The sequence below is a fragment of the Esox lucius genome, chromosome 8, assembly GCF_011004845.1.
Source record: "Esox lucius isolate fEsoLuc1 chromosome 8, fEsoLuc1.pri, whole genome shotgun sequence".
NCBI lineage: Eukaryota > Metazoa > Chordata > Actinopteri > Esociformes > Esocidae > Esox > Esox lucius.
Window position 1 is genome coordinate 998,060 of NC_047576.1, and position 22,405 is coordinate 1,020,464.

Here is a 22,405-nt window from a genome sequence, read left to right on the forward strand (position 1 = left end):
CTGTCCAGGAAGAATCACATGTCTGCTCCTAGCCTGTCCAAGAAGAATCACATGTCTGCTCCTAGCCTGTCCAGGGAGAATCACATGTCTGCTCCTAGCCTGTCCAGGGAGAATCACATGTCTGCTCCTAGCCTGTCCAGGGAGAATCACATGTCCTGTCCTAGCTTGTCATAACACAACTGGCACTCATGCTTGACTGATATTTTTGGTCTGTTGGATAACAGATAGATCAGCCCATCTAGCCTTTGCCAGTATTTCCCCATGGCCTGTCCACCCCTACAGAGAGGACAGCAGAATGTGAAAGCCTCCATTCCCATCTGGCATTTAAATGCCTCATTCAATAAATCTATAATTGATCAGGGCCTAATCAACATTAAATACAGTTTAAAACTTCAACTCACTGATTGAGAGAACAGCCGTCACTGTAATTAAGGTGGTAATTGTAAATAAAGACAAAAACCTGATTGGACAATTGTATGGCACCCTCTACTGGTCAACCGCTGTTCTGCAGAGATTTATTCAGCTAAGTTTTGCCTCGACTGTGGATGACAGGTTAGCGCTCCCCCGACGTCACTAACGTCATCCTATTGACATAATAGGTTTCGGGTCGAGACTTCGCAAGGATCTTTTATCCGTAGCCTAAAACTTCTATTGTGGACAACCCGTAGTATTTGTATATTATTAGTATGATCACTTTACCTCATGTGGTTCACATAACTGAGAAAACCTGACATACAAAACAACACCACTTAACAGTCATGCACAAAAAGGCCGAGGTTCTTCCTGACCGAAAAGACAGAAAGACTGAAATGGTCTGGTACACGTGTAGGGAAATTAGTCAAACAACATCGCCCAGGCACAACATTTTGCGGATTGAAGGATTGGGGATTCAGCAGCCACCTCAATTGATCATTTGCTTTTTAATGGTCAGATGATCTCACCTGCCGCCCCGAAATCAAATCTAGGTCCGATAATACAGATGTGTTTTTAATAATAGAAATAGAATAGAACCGGTTTGGTGTAACTGTAGTTGTAAGCGGAGACCACTGTTGGAGACCTGCCTTGTCGATAGGATAGTCATGTGACTCCCATAGCAACCGAGAATGTCATCAATTCCGCTCGAGAAGTGTACAGTAGCAACGACCGTGGGTCCTTACCGGTGAATTCTGAGCCCCTGAAAAAATAAGCCTGAATTTTACCTTCTATTTATGAGATATCTGATAGCTGGAGTGTTTGAGCAAGACGGACAGTATTCTAACCCGGAGTTCTCCGTACATTTTAGAAAACTACTTCCCGAAATTATGAGTCACGTAAACCCAGGGTAAGTGCGATTCTTTGCGTATTTTCTACAGGTTAATATAAGGATGACAGATGTTTAGTACAATAGTCAACAGATGCGTCTACAATCCTTGACAGTGTATGTCTATTGTTTGTGTAAAAAGGAAATAAGTTATTCATACGCTAATAAACTACGGAGGTTTTCTAAGAAAGGCTGGATTTTTGAGGCAATTGAGTAAATGTGAAATAAAAAGTATAAAAACATTTTCAAATTAGCAGGGTTACCCTGATCAAACTGAATCTTCATCCTGAGGATGTCAATGCAACATCCATAGGGACGGTTTGACTGTTCAGGCTTTTTAGCAGGTTTTGTATAGATTTGTGGTGTTTTATTTAGCTGACAATTTTTCGTTTTATTTGTTTTTTTTATTTAAAAAAATGTCCATCTTACATCTCACCAAGCCATTCCGCTAATTATTGCATTGTCTGCTCGACATGGGAGTATTCACATACACGCTGGAGGAGAGTGCATCTCTCAGCCATGCTTTTAGATTGAGCCAGTAAAGTGGGACTCTATTACAGACACAGATCTTCCTTTTCATGCTTGTTCTTGACTATGGTGATTGTATTCATCAACATGCAGCTGCTTTAATACTCTTATGCTGTTTATATACAGAAACCTGAGTGCCATACAGGTTTTAAGGAAGGGTTAACACTTGACATTCTCTGGATGCTCAGTGAATTGGGCAAATCTGCATTTATTTTGTTACACCGTGAAATACATGAAATACAGTAATTACATGCTAATTAGTCTAGACCATGATGTTCCTGTACAACAGAGGCAAATCTAACAATTGGTTAGAGGAAATGTAGGAGTTTCTGTGGGGACTGTGATGTACATTATTTTATTGCATTTAGTTTCACTCTGATCTTGTAGTATGCTTTTGATGGTGTGTTGTTAAACAGGTCCCATTTGGAAATAAGAAGTAGATATAAAATGTACCCAAAAGATTTACAAAAAAGAATAGTATCAAAATTACAGTGTTTATGATTGCTATGTGGTTATGTACAACCCTGTTTCCAAAAAAGTTGTGATGCTGCGTAAAATGTAAATAAAAACCCAAGGCAAAGATGTGCAAATCATTTAAACCCTTCATTCAGTAGGAAACAGTACAAAGACAACATATACAGTGTTGAAACTGAGACGTTTGATTGTTTCTTGATAAATATATGCTCAATTTGACACCAACAACATGTTTAAAAAAAAGTTGAGACAGAGGCAAAAAGACTGGAACATTTGTGTAATGCTAAAAAAATCAACCTAGCCAAATATCACACAACTAATTAGATCAATTGGCAAGGGATTTATCAATGGGGAGGGGTTCCTCACTCTGTGAAAGACTGCATGGGTAAATTGTAACAATGTAAGAATTATGTTTTTCAATGTAAAATTGCAAGAGTTTGGGGATCTCATTTTCTACGGTACATAATATCACTCAAAGATTTAGAGTATCTGGATAAATCTCTTTATGCAAGGTACCAGCCTGAAAGCCAATACTGGATGGCCTTGATCTTCAGGCCCTCAGACGGCACTGCGTTAAAAAAAGACATGATTCTGCAGTGGAAATCACTGCATGGGGTCAGGAACACTTCTGTGAACACAATACGTCGCTACATCCACAAATGCTAAAAGTCTACCATACAAAGAAGAAACCATACATAAACCAGATCCAGAACTTCTGCTGCCTTCTCTGGACCCGAGCTCATTTAAGATGGACTGAGACAAAGGGGAAAACTGTCCTGTGGTCTGACAAATAAAAATGTGAATTTTTTGGGGGGGAATCATGGACACCACATCCTCTGGACTGAAGAGGAGATGGACCATCTGGCTACTTATCAGTGCACAGTTCAAAAGCCAGCATCTGTGATGGTATGGGGGTGCATTAGTGCACATGGCATGGGCAACTTGCACATCTGTGAAGGCACAATTGCAGAATAATGGATACAGGTTTTGGAGCAATATATGCAGCCATCCAGTCAATGTCTTTTTCAGGGAAGGCCTTAAATATTTCACCAAGACAATGCCAAACCACATTCTGCACGTATTACAACAGCATGGCTCCATAGTAAAGTAAAGAGTCCGTATGCTAAACTGGCCTGCCTGCAGTCCAGACATGTCACCCATTGAAAACATTTGGCGTATTATGAAATGAAAAATACGACAAAGGACACCTTGAACTGTTGAGCAGCTGAAATCAAATATCAAGCAAGAATAGGAAAACATTTCACTTTCAAAACTACATAAAGGTACCAAGCTTTTGCACACCTGCAGATTGCCCTGAGCATCGGAGAAGACGACGGAAAGGCTGAATAAAGTTGAACAAAAAACACCTGCACACTGTCCCCATAACTTGCAATGTCAATAATAGTTTTAATAAGAACAACATTTTGGTCTGAGGACCAGGTAATCAGGTTCTTTTACAAACTTTCACAACTATAGCAATTGGTCTCCTCAGTTCCTAAATGCTTACAGAGTATTGTGAAAAGATGTGATGCAACACATGGGTTAAATATATGGAGAAATTATTTGCACATCATTGCATTCTGTTTATATTTGCATTTTACACAGCGTCCCTACTTTTTTGGAAACAGAGTATTTGTTATTTGTCGTATGGTACACTACCACATCAACCAGGAAGTTGTGTTTATGTAAGATTAGTCAGGTGCGAGAGTGTGTAAGTCTATGATCAGACAAGATGGAGTGTGTAAGTCTATGATCAGACAGGCAGGAGAGTGTGTGGGATGTGTGTGTGTTTAGGTGTGTGAGGTAGGGTGTATGAGGTAGGGTGTGTGAGGTAGGATTTGTGGGGTGGGGTGTGCAAGGTGGGGTTTGTGGGGTAGGGTGGTTCAGGTGAGGTGTGTGAGGTAGGTTGTGTGAGGTAGGGTGTGTGGGGTAGGGTGTGTGAGGTAGGTTGTGTGAGGTAGGGTGTGTGGGGTAGGGTGTGTGAGGTAGGGTGTGTGGGGTAGGGTGTGTGAGGTAGGTTGTGTGAGGTAGGGTGTGTGGGGTAGGGTGTGTGAGGTAGGATGTGTGAGGTAGGGTGTGTGGGGTAGGGTGTGAGGTAGGTTGTGTGGGGTAGGGTGTGTGGGGTAAGATGTGCGAGGTAGGATGTGTGGGGTAGGATGTGTGAGGTAGGATGTGTGGGGTAGGGTGTGTGGGGTACAGTGGCGGCTGCTGGTCTTTCAAAGATGGGAAGCTCATTTTCGGCCTACATTATAACCCTCTGATGGTCTTCATTTGTAGTGACACTCGGGGTCTTTGGGGTCTTTTGGACCTCAGACAATAACATTTAATTTTGTAACAGAACAATATCATATATTATTTTTTTTATAAATATAATTTTACTCTGTTTATTAATGACTTCGCTAAAATCAGGTCGACAATATTAGCACTGTCTGCCATCAGTTTCACCCACGTATGACGCTAGCCTAGCCTACTACTGTATATGAATGAATGAACTATCTAAAAAATATATATATATTAAACTTTGTAAAACTGAAACAAGGATTGTGGTGTAGCCTATAATTGTGTTAAATGTATGATGAAAATCAGCTTGAAATTTCGCCAAACAAATATCAAGAAATATTGCAGCAGTTTGTCTTTCGAATACACTTCCGCGATGGGACTGAGCGTGAAATAGCTTCAGTGACTTCTTATAGTACAGACCGCTGTCAGTCAAAAGGAGATGCAGTTTGACAGATTGTCAAATCCTCCAATCATCATGCGGAAGCCCGGAGTCCGGGCCAGCCCACTCCTCATTCACCCCCAGAGACGCTGAGCGTCCGTGGGCGGGACATAATCGCAGCATTTATTCAATCACCGTCTACTTTCGGAGCACTGAAAAGGTGGGGTGTGTGGGGTAAGGTATGTGGGATAGGGTGTGTGAAGTAGGATTTGTGGGGTGTGTACGCTCTTCCATTTATCATTTACTCACACTCACCCTAATTTTCAACAGCTCAGTTTTACTCTTTTCTCAGGACTACAACAGTTGAATTATTTATCCATTTTACTATATAGTAAAAGTGAGGTGTTGAAAATATAAAGGGTGAGTAAACAGTAAATGGAAGCGTAAATTACATTATTTTGTAACTTATTTTGTTGGCTTATAGTAGGCAAAGAAAATGATTAAACACTTTTTTAACAATCCTTTTAAATAATTTACTGACATTTGTCATTGCTAGGATTCCATATTAATTGGACATGGTAGTGCTAAAATGCTCACACAGTTTAGATTGAATTGCACTCTTCCCATTGACTTACATTGTTCCCTTTGCCTTGCACTGTCCTCATAGACTTTCACTGTCCTCATAGACTTGCACTGTCCTCATTGACTTGTACTGTCCTCATAGACTTGCACTGTCCTCATAGACTTGTACTGTCCTCATTGACTTGTACTGTCCTCATAGACTTGCACTGTCCTCATAGACTTGCACTGTCCTCATAGACTTGTACTGTCCTCATAGACTTGCACTGTCCTCATTGACTTGCACTGTCCTCATAGACTTGCACTGTCCTCATAGACTTGCACTGTCCTCATAGACTTGCACTGTTCCCACATGCATTGGATTTGAGCCACTAATACAAAATTACCAGGTAAACAAAGCAAAGCATATTACGGTCACACCTTGACTACACACCAGGTGAGGAAACAATATGTACATTTGACTTTGGAGTGAAATATCACTTTTATTTAGCTATAATATAATTTTTAAGTATCTGAGATTTCCTCACACTTAATCATTTGGCCACTCTCACTGTAGGGTGACTGCTCTCGGACAGACTGTTGACACTGTCCGTACCTATGGCCTCCAGAGCAGTAGAGAAAGACTTAAAGGGATGACTGGGTTAAGTGCTGTCCTTCCCTTCTAATCCCCAGGTAATTGAACCCTGGCAGTGTGGATACTGTTGTATCATTGACACACACTGTAGGAAATAAAATCTGTGTTGGAAAGAGCCGTGCCGAGTCGAACGCATCCACGGTTCTGTCATTTGACACCACACTAGTCCAGTTAATTACAAAAACTAAAACATGGAGCAGTTTGTCGCGGTTTATTACTAATGATCTGAGTGACTCATACATTCAGGCAATGAAGCGTCGTTGCAGACCAGTGAACCACTGTACTGCATTATATCAGGCCTTAAGTGAATCCATTACAAAGGTACTATCAATCTTACTGATTTCAATCTGTCTTCAGACTCCTCTCAGCCTACAACAGTCTGACAGACAAACACCTCACTGGATACTTCAACAACACGCGCATCAGAAGACATCTGCAGAGAGTTGGCCTGGTATGTCCACAACTCCCATCAGCAATATTCCCCTTTATACTAGCTGAAGATGGTTTAGCGCTGTTCCAGGGTGTTATGTAACATGTAATCACAGCTAATGATGATGATCATGAATGTGATGATGACGGAGGTGTGTGAAATATAAAAGAAAGAATAAAGAATATGGGATAGTAAAAGTGTCTCGTGTAGGGGAAAAAGCCGAAGGCAGATGCAGGAACAAAACAATGTTTATAAGTCAAGGGTTAACAATCGTAGACACACTGCCAAACACAGACGGTTAACAGGCTCTTCTACCTAAGCAGAAAAAAAGAAACTGGTACTCGGAAAAGGGGCATAAGGCCAAAATAGATATCCTAGTAGAACAGGTGCACAGGGCTAGACACGGCTAGAAACGAATGAGCACTACCAGCTACCAGACAGCGTGACATTGAGACAGTACTAGACAATGAACTGGGAAGCTGAGGGAACACACATAAACCCACCAATGGGGAATGGGAATCAGGTGAGTGTGGTAGAACGAGACAGTCCGCTACATTCAAGAGCGCCCCGTTGAGAGGGATAGAGAACGATGGTGACTAAAAGGCAGATGACGTGGACCGGCGCAGGGGAGGCGGACCGATGCAGGGGAGGCGGACCGGCGCAGGGTAGGCGGAGCGGCGCAGGGTAGGCGGACCGGCGCAGGGGAGGCGGACCGGCGCAGTGGAGGCGGACCGATGCAGGGGAGGCGGACCGGCGCAGGGGAGGCGGACCGACGCAGTGAAGGTGGACCGACGCAGGGGAGGCGGACCAGCGCAGGGGAGGCGGACCGGCGCAGGGGAGGCGGTGTAGGAGGCGCTGCTCCGGGAGAGACTGTGACAAAAAGTCTTATTCTCAGGGCTGTCCAGGTTAAATTAGAAGCCTTCCTAATGCAGTCTGTGTTTGCTGTCAGATCACCAGGAGCGGGCGAATTGTCCCAGACAAGGAGTACAGAATCAGAGTGATGCAGAAAGCCCATCAGAGGAATGTGAGGGAATGCTTGGCTCAGGCTGTCTTCCACAAGGTGCTCCACATGGAGGTAAGAGGCTGAAGAGGGTTGCCCCATGGTCTTTCTTTCCATTCCCCAAAGCAGAAGTCAAACGGGAATTAGGAGGACACGTTAATGTTATGAAGAATGTCAAAGACTCTCCGACATGTAAAAAATCAAGTCAACTCTACTATTATTACATGTCAATGCTACATGTGAAATAGATATCCTGATAGTCCTGTGTGTCTAAGTGTTCAGTACGTTGTGTTGTCCTGATATTCCTGGGTATCTAAATGTTCAGTACGTTGTGTTGTCCTGATATTCCTGGGTATCTAAATGTTCAGTACGTTGTGTTGTCCTGATATTCCTGGGTATCTAAATATTCAGTACGTTGTGTTGTCCTGATATTCCTGGGTATCTAAATGTTCAGTACGTTGTGTTGTCCTGATATTCCTGGGTATCTAAATGTTCAGTACGTTGTGTTGTCCTGATATTCCTGGGTATCTAAATGTTCAGTACGTTGTGTTGTCCTGATATTCCTGGGTATCTAAATGAAAACATGTCTTTTTCATTCAGATTCTACTTCTTTCAGTACATTGTGTTGTCCTGAATGCCAACAACCGTGATTCTACTCCTGTGATTGTCAGGTTGTGTCCATCTTTATCCTTTCTATCCAGCGCCTTCATCAGATTGAAATCAAGAGGAAATTAGAAGATTTTGCCCGGAGGGAGAGAGTACATAAAATGAAGGTGCAATATTCTGTGTTACCTGACTGTGAAATTAAACTGATTGTCTCAAGCATGTCGAACACAAGCCAACAGTGCAGCTATAGAAAATGGGACGATCAACAGTTAATTTATCAGCATCAATATAGAAAGATTTACATCCCTCAGGTTTATGTATTTTGGAGGAACAAGTAAGCACACGGAATGTATTATAACCACAGTCATTATAATCACTGTCATAATCACAGTCATTACAATCACTGTTATTGTAACCACATTCACAGTTGTTATATACAGTCATTATAATCACATTCACAGTTATAACCACAGTTATTATTACCACAGTCATTATAACCACATTAATTATTATCACAGTCAGAGTAATTATAACCCCTGTAATTATAGCCACATTCACAGTTATTATAACCACAGTCATTATAACCACAGTCATTATAGTCACAGCCATTATACCCACTGTAATTATAACCACAGTCACAGTCATGATAACCACTTTCATTTTGGCCGCATTCACTGTTTGGCCTAATCATGGTCATAATCACAGTCATTACAATCACTGTTATTGTAACCACATTCACAGTTATTATAACCAATCATTATAATCACATTCACAGTTATAACCACAGTTATTATTACCACAGTCATTATAACCACACATTCACAGTCATTATAACCACTGTCATTATAACCACAGTCACAGTTATTGTAACCACAATCACAGTTATTGTAACCACAACCACAGTTATTGTAACCACAATCACAGTTATTGTAACCACAGTCACAGTTATTGTAACCACAATCACAGTTATTGTAACCACAGTCACAGTTATTGTAACCACAATCACAGTTATTGTAACCACAATCACAGTTATTGTAACCACAATCACAGTTATTATAACCACAGTTATTGTAACCACTGTCATTGTCTTGCCTAAGGTGGAACGCTCCAAGAGGTACGAGGATGATGTCATCCAAATCCTGTCTCCCCGACCCCCCACAGGCCCCAGAGTTTCCCACGCACTGCATTCTGGGCCGGAGGGGGAGCATTCTGAGTCCTCTGAATCTGTGAGACAGTCATTTTAAAAACCTGATTTAAGTATTACTTTGTAGTTGTAGAAGTCTCCTGACCACATTTGAATGGTTAAGAAATAGAGGAATATTTATTGTTTTTTTATTTAAGTTTTGAAAGTAGTAAATTGGAAGTTGTTTCAAAATGTTTTGGGGAAAAGTGGTTTATCTAAGTTCAAACTGGTGGCAAATGTTTGCCAAAGAAGTAATGTTGGTGATTACAATGTTTATTTAAAAAGATCTAAACACATTTTAACACATAGAGATGGCCATCTTACAGTCATGAAACAGCCTGCACCTGCTAAGATAATTGCCAAGATTATGTTGATATTCTAGTCAGCAGGTCTGGACTGCCCTTCTCTGTGTTTACTCAGCATGTTATTTAAGAGTGAATTTAGTGAAGCAGTTGGATTACACAAGTTTCTCTCCTCTTTTTAAAAACACAGGATTTGACAGGTCTTAATGGCATGATGAACAAATGACAAGGGGGAAGGCTTGCCAGGGATTTCCTGTCTTTGTTGTATTTACTACAAATGGGACTTGGTGTCTAGATAAAGTCTGTAGACATAGTGTATGTATAACAAGCATGTTCAGGCATGTTCAAGATGGTCTATTTGGATAAAATAATTCAACTATTATATAAAAGCACAGTTAAATGTAGTTTATGTGTACAGGGATTAAACATGTGTTTTATGTGTACAGGGATTAAAAAAAGTATTTGGTCAGCCACCAATTGTGCAAGTTCTTCCACTTAAAAAGATGAGAGAGGCCTGTAATTTTCATCATATGTACACTTCAACCACGAGAGACAAAATGAGAAAATGAAATCCAGAAAATCACAATGTAAGATTTTTAATGAATTTATTGGTAAATTCCTCTGTAAAATAAGTATTTGGTCACCTACAAACAAGCAAGACTTCTGGCTCTCAAAGACTGTAACTTTTTCTTTAAGAGGCTGCTCTGTCCTCCACACGTTACCTGTATTAATCGCACCTGTTTGAACTTGTTATCAGTATAAAAGACACCTGTCCATAACCCAAACAGTCACACTCCAAACTCCACTATGGCCAAAGAGCTGTCAAAGGACACCAGAAACAAAATTGTAGACCTGCACCAGACTGGGAAGACTGAATCTGCAATAGGTAAGCAGCTTGGTGTGAAGAAATCAACTGTGGGAGCAATTATAAGAAAATGGAATACATACAAGACCACTGATAATCTCCCTCGATCCAGGGCTCCACGCAAGATCTCACCCCGTGGGGTCAAAATGATCACAAGAACGGTGAGCAATAATCCCAGAACCACACGGGGGGACCTAGTGAATGACCTGCAGAGAGCTGGGACCAAAGTAACAAAGGCTACCATCAGTAACACACTACGCCGCCAGGGACTCCTGCAGGACTCCTGAATCCTGCAGTGCCAGACGTGTCCCCCTGCTTAAGCCAGTATATGTCCAGGCCTGTCTGAGTTTTGCTAGAGAGCATTTGGATGGTCCAGAAGAGGATTGGGAGAATGTCAGATGAAACCAAAAAAGAACTTTTTGGTAAAAACTCAACTCGTCGTGTTTGGAGGAGAAAGAATGCTGAGTTGCATCCAAAGAACACCATACCTACTGTGAAGCATGGGGGTGGAAACATCATGCTTTGGGGCTGTTTTTCTACAAAAGGACCAGGACGACTGATCCGTGTAAAGGTAAGAATGAATGGGGCCATGTATCGTGAGATTTTGTGAAAACCTCCTTCCATCAGCAAGGGCATTGAAGATGAAACATGGCTGGGTCTTTCAGCATGACAATGATCCCAAACACACCGCCCGGGCAACGAAGGAGTGGCTTCGTAAGAAGCATTTCAAGGTCCTGGAGTGGCCTAGCTAGTCACCAGATCTCAACCCCATAGAAAATCTTTGGAGGAAGTTGAAAGTCTGTGTTGCCCAGCAACAGCCCCAAAACATCATTGCTCTAGAGAAGATCTGCATGGAGGAATGGGCCAAAATAGCAGCAACAGTGTGTGAAAACCTTGTGAAGACTTACAGAAAACGTTTGACCTCTGTCATTGCCAACAAAGGGTATATAACAAAGTATTGAGATTAACTTTTGTTATTGACCAAATACTTATTTTCCACCATAATTTTCCAATAAATTCATTAAAAATCCAACAATGTGATTTTCTGGATTTTTTTTTTCATTTTGTCTCTCATAGTTGAAGTGTACCTATGATGATAATTACAAGCCTCACTCATCTTTTTAAGTGGGAGAACTTGCACAATTGGTGGCTGACTAAATATTTTTTTGCCCCACTGTAACCATTTATAATTATGAGCTTTCAAACAATCAAATGAAAAGTATACTTTTAAAATGCTAATACTATCTTATTTACACCCTCTGTACAGTTTGTGTAATTAAGAATACATCTCATGATCATTTTGAGTTTGGTGTTTTAATATTTAATACTGGTCGTGTTACTGGGCGGGGCATAATATCTTCCATGGTAATTCAGATGTCAGCTGACATGCTCTGTGATTACTGTGAATTGTAGGGGGAAAAACTTTTCAGTTCCTAATGGACTTTGGAGTGAATACTAGTCCAGGAATGTCAGGGGTTACTGGGAATACTTTATAAACATTATCTACACTGTAGGATAATGTATATACATTATCTACAATAGCAAGTAATTTGAATAGATAGGTAATGTACAACTACCGAATCTGTGGTTTGCTTTTATTGCAGCCGGGTTCGTCTCGACCCAACACAGCTCCAGGGAAGATGCAGAGACCGGTGCGCCTAAAGCCCATCAACAGTAGCAGAACCAGGGCCTCCAAAAGACACACCTTCCCCTACAGACCACAGGACGGCTCCCACCACACTGAGCAGCCTTTCAACTGCACTGTGAGATCAGCATGGACTGGAAATGTACTGTGTATTAATGACACTACAGTAGAACCCAGGCTGGAAGCATAACAATACAGCATAACCCAGGCTGGAATTATAACACTACAGCATAACCCAGGCTGAAAACAGCACTACAGCGTAACCCAGGCTGGAAACATAACACTACAGCATAACCCAGGCTGGAAACATAACACTACAGCATAACCCAGGCTGGAAACACAACACTACAGCATAACCCAGGCTGGAAACATAACACTAAAATAATAGGATCTCCCTCACTAGCCCCACCTCTGGCAGGAGAAATGGTATCACATTGATTTTGTGTTTCCTTTCCAGATAGATAAAGAACCCAGAAGGCAGGTGACTGTGACAGAGTCTTCCCCGGGTGTGTCTCCCTACCGTCTTCCAGTCATCAACAACTTTGTCACCCCTGTTCCCCCTCCACCCAAGAAGAAGGAGAGGGGCGGTTTCAAGGGTACCCCCACTGGTACTCTAAGGGGACGGAGACTGCGCCCCACTACAGCTCCAAATGGCCTCAATATGACAGAGGTTTTGCCTTTCCTTTTCTCACACTGTTTCCTCTAGCTCTCTCCATACGGCCCAGAACTCTGGCTGCTGAGCTGACACGGTGTAGAACAGCTTGGTAGAAGAACACTGACTATGCAAAAGATCATGTAGCAACAGGAAATGTGAATTTTAACATGAAGTATGACGAATGGAATTCATATAATCATCTTCTAGGTGTTGATTCAGTCTTTGCTGGAGCCCTTTGAAAACACAACACGTCTGCATTTCCTGCTGTAAAGAAAACTCCTGCAACTCATGCATGATCAAATCATGTAGAGCACTCTAAATACAAACCTAGTATTATGTACAGTACTCTAAATACAAACGTTGTATTATTTACAGTACTGTAAATACAAATGTAGTATTATGTACAGTACTCTAAATACAAACATAGTATTATGTACAGTACTGTAAATACAAACATAGTATTATGTACAGCACTGTAAATAAAAGTATTAGTCCTTCCTCAGCGTTCAGTAGTGCTTGTCTGTATTCACAGGGTGAGGGATGTTCTCTGGTACTGGTGAACACAGACAAGAACTGGTGAACACAGACAAGTACTGGTGAACACAGACAAGTACTGGTGAACACAGACAAGTACTGATGAACACTGGGGAAAGCTTTACCTTTGTAGTTTTTAGCAAAGCTGACTACTGATCATAATTGATAGATGTTTTTGCATTCAGGACCTAGATCCCGTGCGGACCTCAGTGCAGAGTAAAGTCTGTGTGAGCATGGTGTATTTTGGGAAGACGGTTCACCTGTCACATGACCTCATGGACCTGAGGGATGAGGTCAAAGTGTTTCAGCAGCACTGTGGAGGGGAGAACCTGTGTGTGTTCAGGGGTCGAGTCCAGGAAGCAGGTCAGTATGACAAAGGGGAGAACCTGTGTGTGTTCAGGAGTAGAGTCCAGGAAGCAGGTCAGTATGACAAAAGGGAGAACCTGTGTGTGTTCAGGGGTAGAATCCAGGAAGCAGGTCAGTATGACAAAGGGGAGAACCTGTGTGTGTTCAGGGGTAGAGTCCAGGAAGCAGGTCAGTATGACAAAAGGGAGAACCTGTGTGTGTTCAGGGGTAGAATCCAGGAAGCAGGTCAGTATGACAAAGGGGAGAACCTGTGTGTGTTCAGGGGTAGAGTCCAGGAAGCAGGTCAGTATGACAAAGGGGAGAACCTGTGTGTGTTCAGGGGTAGAGTCCAGGAAGCAGGTCATTATGACAAAGGGGACAGAGGATTGCGTGTGGAAAATGTTGTCCATACAGATTGGCTTCATACCAAATCCAAGACTAGGTTTTTCAATCTTTATTTAACTGTTCACTATAATATGCTCTCCAAGAGTATGGCTATGACTGCCCCAGAAATACAGTTAATTGGATAAACAGAATGTCTGGGGAAACTATGACTGCCCCAGAAATACCATTTTCAGATATGGGAAATTAGAGTCTGCTGCATAACATCGTCCTGCATTTCAAAATGCATCACTATCAACACGTCACTGGCGCAGCATGGGAGGAGAAACTAGGCACTTAAAACTCAAAATCAGACCAGCTGGATTGCCTGGAATATATTCATACTTGTTCAGTAAATTCTTTCATAGTTCAAGATCTTGAGACTTAACCTAGATCCACTACATCTTGGGTGTCTCAGAGGCTCAACATACAACTGATATTTTAAAGGCTAATTTTGACAAAAAAAACAATCTGGATATTTTGGGAGGAGGAAGAGGTTGGGACTGAGGGAGGAGGAAGAGGTTGGGACTGAGGGAGGAGGAAGAGGTTGGGACTGAGGGAGGAGGAAGAGGTTGGGACTGAGGGAGGAGGAAGAGGTTGGGACTGAGGGAGGAGGAAGAGGTTGGGACTGAGGGAGGAGGAAGAGGTTGGGACTGAGGGAGGAGGAGGGCTTAGCAAAAGGGTAAAGGGGTCCATTTTCTGTTCAGTCTTCTTTTGGTTGAATAAGATTCACTACTTTACAACAAACATGTCCATTCTAACTATGACTAAAATGTATGTACTGCCCAAATGTTGTTGTGTTCAATAAAAACATAAATCAGAGATTAGTTTGTGTGTGTGTGTGTGGACTTCCACACAGATTTCGTTGCATATACTGTAGATATAATACAACATTATAATAGAAAAGTCCTGCCCTTTCTGTTTCAGAGACGTTCCAGTTTGTGTCGCGGCGTCACCGAGGTTTCCCCTTCAGCCTCACGTTCTTCCTGAATGGACTGCAGGTGGAGCGGCTCAGCTCGTGCTGTGAGTTCAAACACAGGAAAGGTTCACGGCTCGGAGGCCGCAATGGCCATTTTGGCTTCTCCAAAGTGGAGGGAGCCTCGCCCTGCTACAGGTGGGAGACTGTTAAAAAACATGCTGTTAATGTGTTAATTAGAGTCTGTGAATGGAGTGGACATGTCTCATCAGAGGTGTTGACCTGGGTATTTGTTAATCAGAGTCTGTGAATGGAGTGGACATGTCTCATCAGAGGTGTTGACCTGGGTATTTGTTTATCAGAGTCTGTGAATGGAGTGGACATGTCTCATCAGAGGTGTTGACCTGGGTATATGAAAATGTATATTCACTTGGACAATGAATTAATTATTGTGTCATGACAGAATTACAGTCTTTCTGCCTTTTCTCATTAATTTTGTAGAATAATAATGACTGAAATACAAGATGTATACATTGTATACAGTATATATTATATATTTTAGTAAAGCCAGACTAACAAACTCAGTTAGCTTGCAGGCGCCCATCCCCCATATTTGCATTGCCCCATTGGAGACGATGGCACAGTCAGGGCTCGATCTTCAAATGTAGTGGACAGCTCAGCACTACAATGCAAGTTAGACCACTGGGAACACTGGGAGTTCAGAATGTCTTCCACATTTCAAACAGTTAAATCCCTAAGGATGAAGAAACCTGTTCATTGTCTGCAGGCCAATCAGGCTCACTTGGCTTCAGTGTGTCAGATCCTTCTTCATCCTGCAGGTGTATCATCGCCATGGGGTTAGATAAGAAGCCCACGCCTCCTCCAAAGAGAATCAAAGAGGACATCATGGTTGACAGCCCCAGTAACACTGGGAAGGGCACTGCAGGGGAGGAGGAGGAGAAAGTCAGCTGCTCCCAACCAGAACCTGAGACCATCCAAGCACAGAACATGGAGACTGTTAATAACGAGGACAAACCGTCAGAGGACGACAAACCTAAAGATGGTACAGTTAGCTACACAGACCATGGGTTAGCAATGTCGACAGTTTATTAATACTGTATATTGGTAACAATTCACTGTAGCCTTCATATAGCCTTTATAACAGCACGCTGAAGATATACCACCATAGGCAGTCATAAACATGATTAAAAAGGCAAGAATGGTTTATAGAAGCATAATAGATACTTAGCGTACTTATCGACGATAGACAATGAATTACCATAAAATAACTAATCGTGTACATCTGATATAAGAGGTATTCTTGGATTAAAGAAACAGTTCTTCCTCTTATAGATTATGATGAGGACTTTGAAGCAGATGAGGAGGATGAGGATGGACACCCACAGAAAGAAAAAAATTTTGCTCCTGCTTCCAGAGAAAGAGAGGAAGATCAACAAGAGATAGATGACCACTCTGATGTTGAGGACTATGAAAAAGATGGTTCGTTAATAATGTTGAATGGACTTTAAACTATAATCAGAGTGAAATTATTTAGAGTAGAGTATTTCAAGTACTTGATATAGATGTTTTTCCAGTGCTTGCCTTGAAATATGAGTATTTCCAGTGCTTAGGTTGATATAGGAGTATTTCCAGTGCTTAGGTTGATATAGGAGTATTTCCAGTGCTTAGGTTGATATAGGAGTATTTCCAGTGCTTAGGTTGATATAGGAGTATTTCCAGTGCTTAGATTGATATAGGAATATTTCCAGTGCTTGACTTGATATAGGAGTATTTCCAGTGCTTGACTTGATATAGGAATATTTCCAGTGCTTGACTTGATATAGGAGTATTTCCAGTGCTTGACTTGATATAGGAGTATTTCCAGTGCATGACTTGTTACTGGAGCCAGTAATCATTTTGACATTCCAGTACAGTTTATATTCAGGCTTCACAATATGTTTGAGCTAAAGTTCTTTCATAAATATGTTTTTCATTTTTTTATCTTCAAATCATGTGTTATTACTGTGTTATTACTGTATTTCCTTATAGAACAGAAAAGGTCAATGTCAGGCTCCAGTTCCTCAGGCAGTGAGAGGGACGACAGCGAGGCTGATGACGAGGAGGACCAGACAGTCAAACAGGGAGCTGATATACCCAAAAACCCAGAGGAGGAGGCACTACCCCAGGCTGAGCAGGAGAAAGACACCGTCACCACAACCACTTCTGCCACCATAGCACCTGATTCAGACCAACAACCCACAGAGGATGGGACTGACATGGAGACCAGCTCTCCAACCCCACCCCAGACCACCCCCACTGGGGGGGAGGACACAGGGACTCTGGGTGACAGCCCTAGGTACAGTGTGGGAAGAACCACAGAGCTGGAGGTGTCAGGCACTAGTGCACAGTCAGAAAGGGATGGGAAAGGGGATGAGGACAGGGATGAAGCTGAGGGGGAAGAAAAGGAGAGAGTGGCTAAAGTCAAGGATAAGTCCACCCTGGAGGAGGAAGAGCTTGAGAGGGGTAAGTACGAACCCCCCAGGCCCGTCTCTGTGCTGCCAGGGACACCTGAGTGACAGCTGCATGTCCTCCCGTTCTGGGTCCTTTTCCACCATCAGAGTTGCCAGTTTGGCTTCAAGTCATCATTTCAATTTGAACAAATGTCTGGTTATTTGACCCTCTTATATCATCATTCTTTATATGAGATTTTATCAAAATGACATTGATAAGAATGGCTCTTGTTTTGATAGTGGAAATGATCCTGGTGTTTTGGCTTTTGGCCAGATTATATTTTCCTGTGTGCAGATCTGCTGTTTCCTTGCTTTACTCCACTGACATTTTGTCTTCCTCCCATATGCCACTTAAGAGGAAGGAGAAAATTGTCCAAACTGATTGCGAACATAATTTTAATATCATGTTTTTATTCCAAAGGTCGGCAGTTTTTCTTAATAATCACTTTTCTAAACATTGTAATGTAGTATTACTGAAATTATTGAAAGGCACTAAAATTACTTAGTGATTAATAAAAACTTCCACATTATGTAACATAATAAATACAACTCTTTACTGTATAACATATTTCAGCTGAAAATACTGAGCTGGGGATAATAAATGTCTGTTTTTGATTGTGGTTGTTTTTTTTTACGCATGTGTCTTGGTTGAGATAATGTTAGTGTGGGTAAGACAATCACAAATCATGCAACAATCATTATTCTCTACTTTCTAGTTTGTTTATCAGTACCTCTGTATTGAGTTAGGGTTTGTATACATTATGTCATGCATGCTGAACGTCTGCATGTGATTGACAACATAAGAATGCTGTCTGTCTTCCATTAGCATGTGTGGATATTAAAATATTTTTTTCTGAAGTGAAGTTTCATTTTCCTTTGTTGTGTGTGATGTCCAGTCTTTGGTTCAGTTCATTTTGTTGTAATGGCTACTAATGATGTTTCATTTGGATATGATGATATTGTCTGTATTGGTTGAAATGTAAATAGCATTCATCGCATGCTTACGTCTCTATCTCCTTTCCACGCCTAACCCAAGCCAAGTCTGTTCAGGATAAATTGGTGGAGGCCATTTTCAAAGAGATCCAGAGTCACTCAGAGCCAGAGCTAAGTGACTCCAGCACTGAGACAGAGGAAGATCCCACTGAGAAAACCCAACAACGAGACACTGCTGGTGCTGCTTCAATTGTTTGTCCTTAACATCAGTGCATTATTTGTATGTAATAAAACTATATTGGTCACTTACCTCTCTAGTTTTTTTTTCTTCTGCAGGTGTGGAACCAGAGAAAAACCTAGCTTTTACTCTGCAGCAAAAAATCAGTACAGAGGAGGTTAATTCTGGAGACAATTCTGTGAATGTGGCAATAGAATCTTTTAAGAATGAAGAGGGAGACATTTCTACTGTGGATTATGGAATTGATAAGGTAGAAGAGGTTTCCCATACTGAGGAATATGCTCTAAAGGATAAAGGAAATACTGAAGAGGAAAGGGAAGAAGAAGAGGCTGTCCAAACTGAAGATGTAAAAGATGCAGACAATCCTAAAGAGGACAGGGTAAAAAAAGAATTTGTCCAAACTAGAGAAGATGGTGAAAAAGATGAAGATATTATGGAAGGAGATAAGATAGAGGAAGAGGCTGCACAAACTGAAGAAAGCGATGTAAAAGATGAAGAAAATACTGAAGGAGATAAGGTAGAGGAAGAGGAGGCCCAAACTGAAGAAAACAGTGTAAAAGATGAAGAAAATACTGAAGGAGTTAAGCTAGAGGAAGAGGAATCCCAAACTGAAGAAGAAAATGTAAAAGATGAAGAAAATACTGAAGGTGATAAGGTAGAGGAATCCCAAACTGAAGAAGAAAATATAAAAGATGAAGAAAATACTGAAGGAGATAAGGTAGAGGAAGAGGAGGCCCAAACTGAAGAAAACAATGTAAAAGAAGAAGAAAATACTGAAGGAGATAAGCTAGAGGAAGAGGAATCCCAAACTGAAGAAGAAAATATAAAAGATGAAGAAAATACTCAAGGAGATAAGGTAGAGGAAGCCCAAACTGAAGAGGAAAATATAAAAGATGAAGAAAATACTGAAGGAGATAAGGGAGAGGCAGAGGGAGCCCAAAGTGAAGAAAACAGTGTAAAAGCTAAAGATAATACTGAAGGAGATAAGCTAGAGGAAGTGGGAGCCCAAATTGAAGAAAATGTTTTAAAAGATGAAGAAAATACTGAAGAAGATAAGGTAGATGAAGGTAATGTTGTAACTGAAGAGTATAAAGTAAAAGAAGAGACTGCAGAAACTGAAGATGATGATGGAAAAGATGAACAAAATACTGAAGAAGCAAAGGAAGAAGAGGAGACAGACAAAGTAAATACAGGAGCACATTTTGGAGCTGATGATGAGAAAGTTAAGGTAGACAAAATTGAGAATGATCAAGAAAAAGATGACGACAAAAAGGCGGCAGAAGGAGATAAGGTGGTGAGTAAAGATTATGTTGAACAAATGGAAAATGTGGAAATAGGTGAAAAAGTTAAACCAGATGGAGAAGAAGACAAAGAAGATAAGGCAAATGCAGAAGAAGACATAGAAGATAGGGCAGATGAAGAAGACAAAGAAGCAAAGGCAAATGCAGAAGAAGACAAAGATAAGGCAGATGAAGAAGACAAAGACGATAAGGCAGATGGAGAAAAAGGAGATAAGGCAGATGGAGAAAAAGGAGATAAGGCAGATAGAGAAGACAAAGAAGATGATAAGAAAGATGAAGAAGACAAAGAAGATAAGACAGATGGAGAAGACAAAGAAGATACGGCAGATGGAGAAGAGAAAGAAGATAAGGCAGATGAAGCAGACAAAGGAGATAAGGCAAATGGAGAACAAAACAAAGAAGATAAGGAAAATGAGTTAACAGAAAATAGAACTGGAGATAAATGGGAAGAGGAAGTACTAAAGGAAAAGGTTGTGGATTTAGAGGAGGAACTCCCAACAAGTGAGATTCATGCTCATGAGACCAAGATTCAAGAAGATGAGATTGATCAATGTGAATCATATAAAGAGAGTGAATCAGCCCAGACTTCCAAGGACAGCACTGAAGAAAGAAATGGGACGTTATTAAGTCGTGATGAAACCAATAAAAAGGACAATGATGTAGAGACTGTGAATGGAGAAGTAGCTGCAGCATTAGAGGCTCAGAGCGAAACCGCGAGAGAGTGTACAGAATCCACAAGCCACGACCCTAAAGACAAAGAAAACTCAGAAGGAGTGGACACGGCTGTTGAAACAGGCATGGAGGCAGAAACAAATACAGATGAACTAAATCAGGTAGACAGAGAGGAAGAGGCTACAGACCAGGAGGCAATTGGCAAATGGGAAGGAACCAAATTAGATCACAAAGTCAATGGAGACAAATCTAAAGAGGAGGCTATGGCACAATACACTGAGGGGTCTGTGGATGCTAAGAAGACAGAGGAATCTGAAGAGACCCGAGAGACTTCTGAACAAAATGCGGAGTCAAAGGACATAGTTGTAGATAGTACACTTGAGAGTCGTGGTAGGAACCCAGATTCAAGCACAGAGAATTTGGATGAGAGCAAGGTAAATGATGATACTACAGAGGTGGCTGTTGTTTCTGTAGAGTCAGAAGCTTTAGCCAACAAATCTAAAGATATTTTGTTTGACAATACTACAGAGAGTAACCCAGACTTTCATGAAAAAGAACCTAAAATGGAATACGAATCCACAGGAGAGGCAAGCAAATCTTCTGAAGAAGGAGCAAGTGTTGTACTCAAACCTCAATCAGAAACACCTCAACAAGAAAAGAGTGAATCAGGTACAGAAGCCAATGGCCTTAAAGAAAGTGTAATTGCTGAGGACAACACGGTAACTCCAGAGACCTTGGAAGAAGGATCCACTAGGGATCTTGTAACTAACTGGGTGAACGTACATCAGTCATCAAAATTCTTTGAGACGTTCATAGAGCCCCTTGATGACTATTCTTTGAACAGTGGTATGAATGAATCTAATTGGGAAATCCAGACGATAGATTCAACACACATGACCAAGCATCCCATACCAGAGAGCCCTAATAAAATGCTTAAGACATCAGACCTGAAACCGGATGATCAAATCAATGCCTTGGAAAGTAGCAATGACGTTGAAGGTGGATGTGATGTCATTGATGAGAGTGCAGTCGCAGCACCAACAACAGACAATGAAAATGAACTTGGACCAACCAAAGACTCACTCGAGACCAAAGAAGAAACAGAAGTAACTATATTCAAATTCTCCACTGAACCTGAACACAGCAGCAGAGAAGAGACACAAAGACCAATGGAAGTGGGACAGAGTCCTTCGCAGGAGCTCAAAGGAACAGGGATGTCTGAGGATGACAAAAATACCACAACACAAGGAGAAACTGAGCTAACAGACATTTCTAAAAAACAAATTGAAAGCACACATAGTTCTAGCCATTCATTTACCAATGTCATGCCTGAAAATATCAGTGAGAATCCAACAGAGACTGAAGAAACCAAAGATGATTCTGGGTTGAATGAGCAACAAACAACAGTGCAGGAGATAACCAACCACACAACGATTATGACCCAGAATAACAATGAAACACAGAAGTCTGAGACTCCAGAGAATCCCTCTGAATCTGAGCCTATTGGCAGAACATCAAGAGAACCGGATGACACCAAAGAAACAGTTATGAAGGAACCAAATGTGCATGATATCGCAGAGGTTACAGAAATAACAGATTTAGCAGTCATTTCTAAATCTGAAAATGGGAGCCAGGAAGACCTCCAAAGTGTACAGCTCCCTTCCATTCAACAAGATGGAAGCAGGAGTGCAGACAACAAAGATGTGCGGCCCATG

At 41.4% G+C, this 22,405-nt stretch overlaps 1 protein-coding gene across 1 annotated transcript; it reads left to right on the forward strand.

The window, feature by feature from the left end:
• The first annotated feature begins 1,150 nt into the window (after positions 1–1,150).
• On the forward strand, positions 1,151–21,392 carry erich3 (glutamate-rich 3). The gene is made up of 15 exons (XM_029121637.2): positions 1,151–1,321; positions 6,532–6,625; positions 7,554–7,679; positions 8,306–8,377; positions 9,308–9,436; positions 12,165–12,323; positions 12,663–12,875; positions 13,580–13,757; positions 15,048–15,234; positions 15,876–16,099; positions 16,390–16,536; positions 17,086–17,559; positions 18,583–18,717; positions 18,816–21,124; positions 21,273–21,392. Exons 1-15 carry the CDS (start codon positions 1,209–1,211, stop codon positions 21,390–21,392), a joined length of 4,680 nt encoding a protein of 1,559 aa, XP_028977470.2. The 5' UTR covers positions 1,151–1,208.
• Positions 21,393–22,405: the final 1,013 nt, after the last annotated feature.